At 46.2% G+C, this 14,508-nt stretch overlaps 1 protein-coding gene across 1 annotated transcript in view; it reads right to left on the bottom strand.

The window, feature by feature from the left end:
* The window catches only part of TTC40 (tetratricopeptide repeat domain 40), an 86,159-nt gene extending 72,387 nt beyond the window's left edge, over nt 1-13,772 (bottom strand). The window contains exons 1-7 of the mRNA XM_006880119.1: nt 13,724-13,772; nt 13,250-13,374; nt 12,981-13,112; nt 11,543-11,607; nt 8,939-9,103; nt 2,233-2,356; nt 685-779 (exon numbers count right to left, since the gene is read on the bottom strand). Coding sequence (XP_006880181.1) covers nt 685-779; nt 2,233-2,356; nt 8,939-9,103; nt 11,543-11,607; nt 12,981-13,112; nt 13,250-13,374; nt 13,724-13,772 — 755 coding nt within the window. The remainder of the gene's footprint in view (nt 1-684; nt 780-2,232; nt 2,357-8,938; nt 9,104-11,542; nt 11,608-12,980; nt 13,113-13,249; nt 13,375-13,723) is intronic.
* Nucleotides 13,773-14,508: the final 736 nt, after the last annotated feature.

Here is a 14,508-nt window from a genome sequence, read left to right as displayed (position 1 = left end):
CACACCATGTTCTCACACACCATATTCTCACACCCACACCCTGTCCTCACACTCACACCGTGTTCTCACACCCACACTCTGTCCTCACACCCACACCGTGTTCTCCTCACACTCACTCGTACCCTGCTCTCCTCAGACAGACCTGTGTCCTTCTCACACCCGCACCATGTTCTTCTCACACCACGTTCTTCTCACACTCACTTGTGCTCTCTTCATACTTACAGTGTGCTCTCCTCATATTCACACCAGGCTCTTCTCACACTCACACAATGCTCTCAACTTAAGGGACTCAAGTTTTGTGTTTTAACTCCTACATTGACTTCACCACCATGATCTACACTTTCCCATTCTTCCCTTTTGATGACAGAAAGGAGAGCAAGGCAGGATTGGAGCTCTGGAGCTTGTCAGACCCTCTAGAGACTGGTGACCCCTGGCTTTCACATCCTCTCACCTGTGACTCGTCAGACCCTCTACACTCTGATAACTCCTGATTTCCACCTCCTTTCACCTGGGGCTTGTCGGACAACCTCCCCCCCCTTGGTGATCCTTGGCTCCCATCTTCTGTCACCCTCTCCTTGCAACACTAACCTCACTCAGCATGGCTGTCTATCAAGATCTACACCCTACAGATAGGACAAAAACTCTGTAACCTGAGTGTGTACTCTCCCTCCCCCAAAAACTCACGCTTTCAGCGTATTTATGTAGAAAGAGATAGTCAGGCTTGCTGATGATTTCATTTCTTCTTTTAAAAAAGCCTCTCCCATTAATTCATTACATACCTGTAATAATATAGAACAGAATGTTAATTTGGAAAAACAAACAATTATGTATGGATGCATATTTTTATCTAGCTATTGTTTAACTATTTTTAATCATTTAAAGTGGGTTTTTGCTATTGCAAATAATGCAGCAATAAACATGGCTAAACATATAACTGTTTGGGTGGCAGCTCTGGTTTCTTTAGGATATATTTCCAATAGTGGAATTGCTGGGTTAAATGGTATTTCTATTTCCAACTTTCTGAGAAAGTGCCATACTGCGTTCCATGGTGGTGTACCATTTTACACTCCCCCCAGCAGTGAATAAGGGTTCCAATCTCTCCACAACCTCAATTATCCATCAACAAACGAATGGCTAGAAAAACTACTGTATATTCACACAATGTTAATACTACATAGCAATGAAAAACAAGGAACAAATAAAACATTACACAACATGGGTGACCCTAATGCTGAGTGAAATATCTCAGTCACAGAATGACAAATATTGCATAACATCACTGTTATGAAACAGAACTGACATGGGGTTTGGGGGTAAACTGATAAAAAGAGGGGGAAAATAATAAACATTGCATTGGAATAGATGAAGGAAAGAACTGTTTAAAAGGAATATATGATTAAGCATTATTTGTATGGCAACTGTCCAAAGTAAGAGGTGCACAGCAAAGGAACTGGGGAGGAGTGGGAGGAAGGATATTATGTAACAATGAATGAATACTTTTTTAAGTGAACTTGGGGGTAGGGAGGAAAATGTGCAACAATGAATGAATAAAAAGCCAACTTTTCTGTAAACTTTGGTTAAAATAATAAAAAACAAAGTAGTATTTTTAATTAACAATTATCACTATGTGTTACATATTTTCAGATATAACATATGTTGATTCTAAAAACCACAAAAATTATTAGAGTATAAATATTTTTAAAACACATTCTTATAGTAGTTACTTGTGTTTCTATAAATTTTTCATTCATCTTTTTCTCATTCTTCAATGCAGTTGCAGTGATAGTAGTCAAAGCATAACAATGAAGGAAGATGTCATTTTCTTTTCAAAGGGCCATGGTTATGTGTGCCCTCACATAGTACTAATGTGAATTTCTCTGAGATAGGGTCTGTATTTGCACATGTAGGCATGCTTTATATACATACGTATGTACTTCTCTCATTGTTGTGGTCAAAACCAACTAATAACTGACTCTCCAGTGAGTTTTCAGAGACGGTATGTCCCAGAGGAGAGGACTGTCCACTGCTTCCCCCTCTGATAGACTAGACCTGCGAGAGGTGAGGTCTTGAGGTCAGCACCCAGCTTCCTACAGTCCACACCACTAGCTCCATGTGTGGACTTAGATCTCTCAACTGTGGAACTTACTTGCTGCTTCTGTACATGGTTTTCTGGGAAATTACACATAAGAACATCAATTGTTATATGCACATTTTAAAGATATGTCATGTTACCATAGTTGAGAATATTTGGCGGTATTTCTGTGGCACATTAGCTTTTATGAACGGTGCTGCAGTAGAACAAAACTTTGAGGCTTCCTCATTTTTTCCAGCATCCAGATAGCACTCAAGGAGTTCCCTGCAGAATGTAAAATTAACAGGCATTAAACTTTGCTTAAAAGTGTATATAAACTTCTTGGTTTTTTATATGCTGTCAAATTGCCTGTGACCCATAGCAACCCTATGTGCAATAGCTCTGAAGCCTGCCCTGTCCTGAGCCAGTCTCACTGCATCTGACACACCTACCCTATTGCCCCAGTTACCATATCAGTCCATCTCATCCAGGGTCTTCCTCTCCTGCGCTGTCCCTCCACCATTCTGATCTCTCCTGACTGTGTACCCAAAGGATGTGAGTTGGAGCTTCAAAATGTCTAGCTTCCAAGGAGAGACTTGGTTTCACCTTTCACCCTCTCCAAGACAGATGTGTTTGTTTTCTTGGCAGTCTCTGGTATGTTCAAGACTCCTCTCCAGCATCACAACTTAAAGGAATCAATTCTTCTTCTGTCATCTTTGGTCACTGTCCAGCTCTCTAATGCAAAGCAAGTCATTGCAAAGACAATGGCCTGGATCAGACACACCTTAGTCTGTAGACTGATATTGCTGCTTTTCAGTATTCTGGAGAAGTCTCTGACAGCAGATTTTCATAGTGCAATTAGTCTTTTGATTTCCTGACTGTTGGTTTTAAGAGTGTTGATTGTGGAGCTGAGCAAGCTGTAATTGCTAACAACTTCAATCTCTTCTCCATCTATCGTGGTGCTGCCAACTGGCCCAGTGGTGAGAATATTTGTCTTCTTGATGTTGGGCTTCAAACCATATTTAAAACTAGTCTTAACTTTCTGCAGCAAGTGCTTCAGGTCTTCTTCAGTTTCAGTAAGAAAGGTTAAATCATCTGCATAATGCAGGTTGTTGATGAGTCTTCCTCCAATCCTGATGCCACATTCCTCCTCACAAAGCCCAGCCTCCTGAATTATCTGTCCTGTCTACAGACTGAAAAGGTATGGAGACAGGACACATCCCTGAAGCACCCCTTTCCTGATTTTGATCCACACAGTATTTTTCTGCTCTGTTATGATGACTGCTTCCTGATCTGAGTATAGGTTTTGCATGAGTATAATCAAATGTTCTGGGATTCCCATTTTCCTCAAGATTAGCCACAATTTGTTGTGATCCACACAGTCAAATGCTTTTGTATCATCAGTAAAACACAGACAGACATTCCTGTGGTACTGTCTACTTTCAGCCAAGATCCATCTGACATTAGCAGTAATGTCACAAGTGCCATGACCTTTCTAAACCCAGCTTGTATTCCTGGTAGTTCTCTGTTGATGGACTGCTCCAGTAGTTTTTAATTAATCTTCAGCAGGACTTTGTTTGTGTGTGATATCAGTGATATTGTTCGATAATTTCCACACTACGCCGGGTCACGTTTTTTTGGAATGGGAATAAATGTGGATCTCCTTCCAGTCAGTTGGCCAGGTGGATTTTCTAGGCAAAATCTGGTGAACACGTCCAGGGCAGCGTCTGTTTGTTGAAATATGTCAATTGTTATTCCATCAATTCCTGGGGCCTTATTCCCCCCCCCCAAGTCCTTCAGAGCAGCCTATACTTCATCTTTCATCACCACTGATTTTTGACCATATGCTGTTTCTTTAAATTCTTCTGTATCAGCCATTTCTTTTTGGTACAGTGACTGTATATTCCTTCCATCTTCTTTTAATGCTTCCTGACTTATTCAATATTCTGCCCACAGCATCTTTAAGTATTGCACCTCCTGGCTTGAATTTTTTTTTCTTTAGTTCCTTCAGCTTATGGTGCAACCCCTGTGGAAAGCAGTATGGCGCTTTCTCAAAAAGTTGCAAATAGAGATACCATTTGACCCCGCAATACCACTACTGGGAATATATCCCAAAGAGACCTTAACTGACATCCAAGCAGATATATGCACACCCATGTTTATTGCAGCTTTGTTCACAATAGCAAGGAGTTGGAAACAACCTAAGTGCCCATCAACAAACGAATGGCTAGAGAAGCTGTGGTATATTCGCACAATGGAATACTATGCTGCATTAAAAAACAAGGAACTCATGCAATATTACTCAAAATGGTTGACTCTGGAGAACATTATGCTGAGTGAAATGTCCTAGTCACAAAGGGACAAATATTGCATGGTGCCACTGTTGTAGAATGGGACTGTCCTTGGGGTTGGGGAGAGACTGAGTAAGATGGGTTCAATAATGTATGCTGCTCTGAAACAGAGAAGGGAGAAAACTGTTTAAAAGAGATATGTGGTTAGGTATTTCGGTCATGACAGGAGTCTAGAGCGATGGCTACATGGTGGAGTGGACCCGGGGGAGGGTTTGTAAAATAATGAAAGAATCTTTTCTTTTACTTTTCCAAGAGGGTAATGTCTGGTGGGGGGGAGCCTTGGGAGGGGACAAATCTACAACAATGAATGAATGGAAATCCAAAGCCTCTGTAAATTTTAACTGAAATTAATAACAAACTTAAATTAAAAAAAAGAATTAAGTTAGAGTAAGGATGGCAATGGAACCACCTTACCTCTGTAACTTGATTTGTGCCACTTTTTGACTCATGGACTTTTAACTTGTTAGTTAAATTTGTATCTTCTAGGCTGCAACACTTCCATGATACATCTTCAAGGATATGAACATGTACGGCTAAGCACAATTGATAACAGTGCATCTAAATTCCAAAATCAATCTCCATAATAGTCTATGTGTTTCCTACTGCCAAGGGGGCCCTTTAGAGTAGTGAGAGAAGACCTTCACCCTGAAACCCACAGCGTCCCTTTTCAGCAGGAAGTAGCTAAGAGAATACGCCATCCCCTTTTCCTTATGAATCAGGATGAAGTCTCTCTCAGGGAGGAGTGATAGGGAATGGCAAGGGACACACTGACAAAGGAGATTAATCAGAACTGGCTTTGACAAGCACTGTAGCAATTGGACAATTAAAACAGACATTGGGAAAAAACAAACAAACAAAAAAAACAGACATGGAGGGGGAAGAAGAACGAACTGGGGATGAGGGTGGAGAAAACAGTGCAACAATGAATGAATGAAAACCCAAAATCTCTGTAAATGTTCATTAAAATGAATAAAATTTAAAAAAAAAAGAAATGTCAAGCGAGTTTGGCCCTTTTGATTTTTACTCCAGCTCCTTGCACATTTCATTATAATACTTTGCTTTGTTTTCCTGAGCTGCCCTTTGACATTTTCCATTCAGCTTTTTTTAAAAAAAATTATTATTATTAATTTTAATGAAAATTTACAGGCTTTGTATTTCCATTCATTCATTGTTGCAGTTTTCTCCCTGCCCACCCCTCCCTGCTCCATTCAGCTTCTTATTGATGCACAGGAATCAAAATTTGACCTTGAGTCTACCCACCCCCAAATTTAAAAACTAACTCTCAAACGGCCCTGAGGCCTTGAGCACTAATGAGTGAAGACCAGATGAGCTGTGGGAGGATATAAAGAATACCATCCGTGAATAATGCAAGAGGTTATTAGTAAGACGGAGGAGGAAGAAAAGCCCAAAATAATGTCAGAAGAAGAATGGAAATAAATTGACATGAAAAATGGGGGAAAGATTTAAGATATCACGGATTTCATTTTACTTGAATCCACAATCAACACACATGGAAAGTGGCAGTCAAGAAAGCAGAAGATGTACTTACTGCCTTGGCGAACCTGCTGTCAAGAGCTGTCAGAGTGCGAAAGAGCAAGGATTGTCCCCTAGAGACCAAAGTGTGCCCGGCCTCAGCCATGGCATTCTCAACTGCTTCAGTTTCTCACATAAAACACAAAGCCCACTAACTACAAAATAAAGAATTTAGGCTATCAAAATTTAATTTTTTTTAAATAATAAAAATTATAAACCTTAGAGTGGGAGAAAATGTTCCTGATACATTTATCTGTCAGAGGACTTTACCAACAATATACAAATAATATTGCCAATTATCACAAGAGCAAAGAACTCAGTAAAATCCAGGTCAAAGACTTGTGGAGACACTTCATAAAACCTTCATCCACAAAAAGATACCACTTAATGACTATTAAAATAACCAAGATAAAAAAAGATGAGCCTATGAAATGTTGACAAAGTTGTGAACTCCTAAAATCCTCATACCTTGCTGGTGGAAGTGTAAAATTATACAACTCTCTGAAGATCACTGGTCTGTTTCATAAATCCATAAATATATCCACCCTATGATCCAGCAATTCTACTTCTGGATATCTACTCAAGAAAAATAATGACATATGCTCATTTAAAAATCAAAACCTAGATATTCTAAAAAACCCAACCCTATATATTTTTAGCAATCTTATTCATAATTATTTCAAAATGCAAATAGCCCAACTGTCTTTCCACAGGTGAATGAATCCACAAGCTGTGATATATCACACAGGGACACAACACTACCTTGCAATGAATATAAAGGAAATACAGACAATAATATGGTTGAATCTCAAATGGATTATGTAGACTAAGAGTTGTTGTTGTTGTAGTTGTTGTTGTTGTTATGTACTGGTGAGTCACCTGCAACTCGTAGCGACCCTATGTACGACAGCTCTGAAGCCTGCTCTGTCTTGTGTCAGTCTGTCTCCTACACATCTACTTCCATTACTCCAACTACTCTCCTGTGCTGTCCCTCTGCCCTTTCAAGCATGATGTCCCTCTCCACGGACTGATCCCTCCTGGCCACATGCATAAAGTATGTGAGATGGAGCTTCAAAATCCTTGCCTCCAAGGAGAAATCTGGTTTCACCCTTTCCAAGACAGACCTGTTTATTTCCTTGACCATTCTTGATATGTTCAATACTCTTCTCCAGCACAACTCAAGGGTATCAATTCTTCACCTGTCATCCTTAGTCACTGTCAAGCTCTTTGATGCATAGCAAGCATCTGAGAAGATCATGGCTTGGATCAGGTGCACCTTAATCTCTACACTGACATCATTGCTCTTCAGCACTCTCGTCACTGACAACAGGTTTTCCTAACGGAATTTATCTTTTCATTTCCTGACAGCTCATGCTGAGAACTGATTGTGAATTCTAGCAAGCTGATATTGTTAACAATCTCTGCTCCATTTATCATGGTGCTGCCAATTGGCTCAGAAGTGAAAATATTTGTCTTTTTGATGTTGAGTTTCAATCCATATTGAAGACTGTAGTCTTGACCTTCTGCAGCAAAAGTTTCAGGTGTCCTTCAGTTTTAGCAAGCAAGGTTGTGTCATCTGCATAACGCAGGTTGTTGATGAGTCTTCCTCTAATCCTGATGCCGCACTCCTCCTTATAAAGTTCAGCTTCCAAAATCATTGCACTAATATCACATGTAAGCAAAATCCTGTTGAAGATTATCAAAAAATGACTGGAACAGTATTTTAACATAGAACTTCCAGAAATACAAGCAGGGTTTAGGGGAGGCCATGGCACTAGAGACATAATAACCAATGCTACATAGATCTTGGCTGAAAGCAGAGAATTGTTGTTGTTGTCGTTAAGTGCCATTGAATTATAGATGAGTCATAGCAACTACCCTAAGAATGAAAGACTTGAACACTTGTATAACTTTCATCATTTCTCCAAGTTCATAGAGTTTCCGGAGGCTAGCTATTTCGGAAGTGGATGCTACTCCTGTTTCCAAGTTTGTTTTAATCGGGTAACTCCACCAAACACTGTCCACCATGGGTTACCATTATCACATTTGACACATCAGTGTCACAGTGTTTAGCATCACAGCAACCACGTGTTACCTCTGTACAGCAAATGGACAGACCAGTGCTATAATGTTTGACCAAAAACAATTAAAACCAGGCCTGAGGGCCGCAGATTAAAGTCACCTACCTTTGGCTTGGAAAGCACAGAATACCACAGGAATCTCTGTGTTTCATTGATAATACAAAGGCATTTGACTGTGTGGATCAACAAATTGTGGCCAACCTTGAGGTGAATGGGAATCCCAGAACACTTGATTGTGCTCATACAAAACCTACGCTCAGATCAGAGCTCAGAAGGGAGCAAGGTAACACTGCACAGTTCAAAATCAGGAAATGAATGTGTCAGGGATGTGTCCTGTTTCCATACCTTTTTTCAGACTAAGAAAGTCAGACACAAAAGAGACTAGACTATAAGCCTCTACTTACATGGAAACTCTAAAACAGACCAAACTTTGCAATGAGAGAAATGAGGAAAAGGTGAAATGGGGTTAGGGAGGAATTAACTCACTGTGCCCTGGAGAACTCTGGGTGAAGGAGATAGCCACACAATGTCTGACTTTTGTCTGAATCAGGGGTTGAATCTCTAAGGGTGGGAATTTTTAGGAAATAATTACACCTCAACTAAGATAACATTTTCAACATCTGGGAGATCGAAGCATCTAGACACATATAGACTCATGAACTTGTCCTGATTTGCTTTCAGTGACTGGGGGACACGTGGAACACCCTCCTCTTCCCAGCACTGACATGGGGGTGGGTGGGAAGTGTTGTTACAATGCAGGGCTGCAATTAATGTCATTGGGCAAGACAGCGGAGGCATTATCAATCTCTGCCATAAACCTCACAGAAATGACAAGTTTAAAATTTAAAAAGGCTTGACTGTGGCGAGGTGGGCACCCTTGTGGACAGAGGGGCGAGGCTCACAGCATCAGCTCGGCATGCCAGTCCTTGTCCTCCTCCTTGGTCTGATTCAGCACGCTGACAATCTGCGAGAGGCTAGAGATGAGGTGGTGGCGGTGTCCAGGCTTAAGAAACGGCCTCACCATTTGCCAGTAGAGGATGGACGCATTATAAACCAGAAAGTAGTACCTAAAGGAGAGAGGAGGACTCGAGGTCAAGGCCAGGGCCCTGCCTAGGAGTTTCTTCCAGGAGTCTCTGCCCTCTGTTGCCACCAGTCCAGCTGTGACTCCAGCTCTCCTCCAAGAGGTCATCACCAGCCAGTGGCTCTGACTCTGCCCTGTCAAGTCATGGTGGCTTGGCCTCTAGAGTACCTCATTCTGCAGTCACTCCATGAGCTGAACCATGGTAACTGACCAAGCCCAGTACTTCCAGAATGAACCAAGGAATTTGGCTCCCCAGAAGCATGTGGACAATGACAGGGAAGCAGGGGCATTCCAGGTGGCTAACATATGTGTTGTGATCGGAGCAAAGACCAGATGTCAGTCTGGAAGGGGAGGAGAGGAGGGTAGGTGATGGAGGAGGGAGAGGGCATGAGGGGGCACAGTCATCCCCTGTCCCCAGAGTGCAAAGGGGGTGCTAGAGAAGACACATGAGGGGACTACCTCCCAGCAGTGTGGGAGCCACTGAAGTGTCCCAGCTAGGAAGCATCCTCTTCCTGACCATCAAATACTCAGGACCCAAGGTGCAGGTCAGCACATGGCTATCAGGAGGGCAGGGCTTCCCACGAGCTGTGCTGTGACTCATCAGGCGAGGTTCTCCCCCAGTGCTCCCCAGGGCCATACAGTATGTGGTGTGGTACCAGCCTGGACACTGTCGGTGTGCTCGTGTCCCCATGCCTGGGGGTGTCAAGCGTCCTGCTCATGACTGCTACATCTCCTGGGCCAGCTGACTTGTCCGAGGGAGAGCTACTTCTCCCACCAAGCTTCTGGGTCCAGCCCTGCCCTCTTGGCTGGTCCTTGCTTCTGTCCCACTGCCCCACCCAGGCCAGTCTATGCCTCTGATCCCTGAGAACCTCTTCCAGCCTCGTCCTCCTTCAGCTGGGAACTCCTCCAGTTCCCCAGAAGCACTCCAAGCCCTCTGTAGACCCCAGGGGCCTGAAGCCAGATTACCAATGACCTCTCCCCACGCTGGAGACCCAGGGTTCAATCTGTTTCCTCAGGTCTTTTTGCTCCTAGACCCTCAAGCAGAGTCAGCTTCCCATATTCTACCCCGGGAGGCAGTGGTGCCAGTTTGGTGCCAGAAGCAGCCAGAGGCAGACAAAATTGACCCACACAGCTGACAGCAGAGCGGATGAACAAAACCAGGCTCTGTTTTGGTCTTCTTTAAACACAGTGTACCAGTGTACTAGTTAAATGTGTTGTATTGATGCCTGTTTTGTGTGTGAGCTTAAGAGCTTCAATCACAGTGCTCGGTTTGGTGAGGAGTGGAAACTGCCCGAGCTGGCCGCTCACTGCCACTGCAGAGACAGAAGGCCGGCCTTGGGAGTGGGGGTGGTGAGACTTACTCTTCAGGACTTGGGACATGTTCTCAGAAGGGGTCCGTCCCTGGAGAAGGACATCAGGCTTGGTGATGTGGAGAGTTTGAGAAAAAGAGGAAGACCCTCAAAGAGATGGATTGATGAGTGACTGGCCAGGAGGACACAGGACAGGCCGGGTGTGTTCTGCTGACTCAGGTCACTGTTAGTTGAAACGACTTGATGTTGTGGTTAGATGCTGTCAGTCAACCACGCTCGTAGTGAGCCTGTCGACAGCAGATGGGAGTCCTGTCCTGTCCCGAGCCATCCTCACGACCTCCACCATGTTCAAGGTGCAGCTGCTGGGGAGAGTCTTCCTTTCTTCCACTGACCTTTCCCAGATGAAGTCTTTTTCCAAGGACTGTCCCTTCTTGTGTGAGATGGAGCGTCACCACTCCTCCCTCTGAAGAGCAGGACCGTGGTGTGTTCCCTCAGAGGGATATTTGTTCTCTGGAGAGTTATTTTGGAATTCCATAGTCTGTTCAACACTCTTCACCAAGAGCAGAATCCAAAGGAAATTATCCTTATTTGATCATCCCTATTTCTTCTCCAACTTTCACATACATATGAAGCAACTGGAAACCCCACGCTTGCGTCAGGTGCACCTGAGTCCTCAGACACTCTTGCTCGTTAACACTTCTGAGAGGTCTTGGACATGAGATTTACTCAATAAGCCTTTTGATTTGTTCACTTCTGCTCCCACGGGTGTTGACTGTGGCTACTCGATGGCGTGTAACACCAACGGGCAGAACAGAGAAGTGAAGGGATGTCAACCGAGGGAACCCAGGCCTGGCCACTCTGACAGTGTCCAGCTGTCCTGGGGACTTGTTACCAGGGACCAGTAACCAAAGCAGATGCAGACCCCCATGAAAATCCTGTGGAAGGAGAAGAGGGTACAATGCTAACAGTGTCTGTTGTGACCAGAGTACACATGGTACAGAGACAGGAGGCCAAGCACAGAGGGTAGACCAGAGAGATGCAGCTAGGAGAAAGGACCACAACCCAGGGCAGAGCTGGTGCAAATCCTACAGCATTGGACACTGGATCAGACTGACCTGGGCTCTCCTTTGGCGAAGTTTATAGCCTTCATGTACTGAGTCACGCAGTTCTCAAACTCCACCTAAACAGAATCAAGAACCCATTACACTGGCTCGAGCACTCAGCACTGTAGGCAGCCAGACCCCAAGCCTGGGGACAGTTCACCAATGGACACCCTGAGCAGGGACGCCTCAGAGCTTTTACCCACTTTACAGGCGGCTAGAAGAAAGGGATTTGGAATATAACCCTGACAGTGTAGATCATGCTCTTCTCTTTTTTTTTTTTTTAACTGTTTAGTGTGATTTGAGTGAAGGTTACAGAGCAAATTGATAAACTGGTTTCCAATTCAACAGTTCAAACACATTTAATATTTGTCTCTACAATGTAATGCCTTCAAGATGGGTTGTTGTTGATTGCTGACAAGTGAAGCAAGATTCATAGTGACACTATGAAAAAAAGACCTGAAGCTTTTCTATAACTATCATTGTTTCTCAAAGTTCATGGTTTCCAGAGGCATTTTGTTTAGGAAGTGGATGCCACTCCTGTTTCCAATCAATATAGGCAACACCTCAAGAAAACAAAAATCCTCACCAATGGACCAATACACAACCTTGTGCTTGGATCTACAGTCAACATGCATGGTAGAAGCAGTCAAGACATCAAAAGACATGTTGCCCTGGTCAAATCTGTCAAGGATCTCTTCAAAGTGTTAGCAAGCAAGGATTTAAGCTTAAAGACTAGGGTGCACCTGATCCAAGACATGGTATTTTCAAATGCTTCCTATGCATCTGAAAGCTGGATGATGAATAAAGACAGAAGAACTGATGTCTTTGAGTTCTGAGGTTGGCAGACAATATTGAATGTATCATGGATCACCAAAAGAACAAACAAATGTGTTTTGGAGGAAGTACAACCAGAGTGCTCTGTAGAGGAAGGACAGTGAACATTTGTGTCTTGCTTAGGGCATGTCCTCAGGGGAAACCAATCCTTGGAGAGAGACATCATTCTCTAACCCTAACCCTAACATAAGAGAGAAAGACCCTCAAAGCGCCTACCACAGGGCTGTGAGGATGGGGACGGTGCAGGACCAGGCGAGGGTCAGATCTTTGGTCATAGGGTTGACCTGATGGCACCAAACAACAACAGTAACATAACGCACACTTCCCACTCCATCGTGTCTTCTTTTCCCACGTATCCTTTCTGATCGCTTTCTGTCTCGTGCGCACCAACCCCAGCCCCGGGCAGCCCCCAGCCCCGGGCAGCCCCCCAGCCCCGGGCAGCCTGTACTTCTGTCTGACAGACCAGCGAAGGCTTACCCTTCAGTCACCAGCAATGTTATGACTACATGTCAGCTCACACAATTCAATCTGATTCTACGGCTGCATCAGAACATAATGACTACATATTCAGCAAGAAGATGGGGAGAAGGAAGTCGGGGTGCGGGTGCTGGCTCACCAGGTTCTCAGAGGACCGTGGGGCACATAGCTGCGCGCGACACAGGTGTGCCCGGCCCAGAAACTGGGTGACAGGGCCTTTGACCTTGAAGTACATCTGGATGCAGTCTTCACTCACGTCCAGGAGTCCCATCTGGAAGGGAAGCCTGGGGTCACCGCGCCAGCTGGGCCCGGGCTAGGGGTGGCCTCCCATCTCGCTCACCAACCAGCCCCTGGCCCAGCACCGCCCCCTTCCCACCCCGACCGGGCGTGGCCGTGGCGCAGACTGGCCTTGAGCGCCTGCTCCGCGCACAGTACGAGCAGGTCGGGACTGAAGCTTTCGCAGGGGTCAAACTCGGATTTCCCGAGGTGGGCGGATTTAATCAGCTCGTAGGCTTTCTTCAATGAGGCAGTGTCTGAGGACAGTGGGGCGAGGGGCGGGCAGGCGAGCGGTGAGCCGGCCGGCAGCCCCCTCACCGAGGGCGGCCCCCTCAGGCCCATCAGGAGGAGGCAGGGCCGGCGGGAGGTCCTGCCGCCCTAAATCTGACGTCCCCCCCCCCACCGCAGGCCGCCCAGAGGCTTGACCGGTCCCCGCAGGCGCCGGGGCGCAGACACCTGGGGATGCTGAGTGTGCCCCCACCGCGCCAGGCGGATCCCACAGTTTTTAATTTGTGCCACGTCCAGATCCCGGCAGGACCTCCAGGGCGCACGGATTAGCGGGAGTAGGGGTCCCGGGGCGGGGTATGGGGCGGGTCCCGCGTCCACCTTGCTGGCTCTCGGCGTGGGCCAGCTGCTGCGTGATGACCAGGTCCATGGTGGTGGCGCCCGAGGTTTCGAGTCCCCAGAGCACCGCCGACGACAGTTGGTCACTTTCAAAAGTCACTGGGACCAGCGGTTGCCTGGCGATGGGAGGGACGCGGCCGCGGGCTACGGGTCGGCGGCAGGGCCACAGGCTTGACCAGAGTCGGACTGGCTGCGCGGGGTGGGGGTGGGAAGGAGGCGGGGTCGCTGGCCTGCGGGCCGGCCAGGTCCTGAGGCCGGGAGGGTGGAGACAGCCCGGGAGACCTGGGGCCAAGGGAGGCCTTAAGTGGGGAGCGCGCGGGAAGGGCCCTCCCAGGGCATGAACGCTTCCTGCCCAGCTGCTCCGTGGCCTTCGGGGCACCGGGCGAGGGTCTCAGAGGTTTAGGTCCCGCGTCTGTAGGGCCAGGCCCTGTGTCCAGTGCAGCGCTGGCCTGTGACTGTGATGCTGGACACTGAGCACGTGCTCGGTGCTCAGATACCACAGTGTCCACCGGGGACAGGTTCCAGTGGAGCTTTCACACCGAGACACACCCGGACGGCCTCGTGAGTCATGCCGACAATTAGCCAATTAATCCCCTTGTGGACCAAGGGGGGCGGTGTGACCAGGACATCATGTCCGGTGAAGCAGAGGCCCAGGGCGGTGGGAGATAAGCTGAGGTGGGTCCGCAGAGAAGCTGCAAGGGGGGCCGGCGTGGCGTGGGGCCGGCGTGGCGTGGGGCCGGCGTGGCGTGGGGCCGGCGTGGCGTGGG

The sequence above is a fragment of the Elephantulus edwardii genome, unplaced genomic scaffold (assembly GCF_000299155.1).
Source record: "Elephantulus edwardii isolate Elephantulus edwardi_28Jun2011 unplaced genomic scaffold, EleEdw1.0 scaffold00006, whole genome shotgun sequence".
Taxonomy (NCBI): domain Eukaryota; kingdom Metazoa; phylum Chordata; class Mammalia; order Macroscelidea; family Macroscelididae; genus Elephantulus; species Elephantulus edwardii.
The sequence above is the reverse complement of the archived record's forward strand: the minus strand, read 5'-3'. Positions and strand labels throughout refer to the sequence as shown.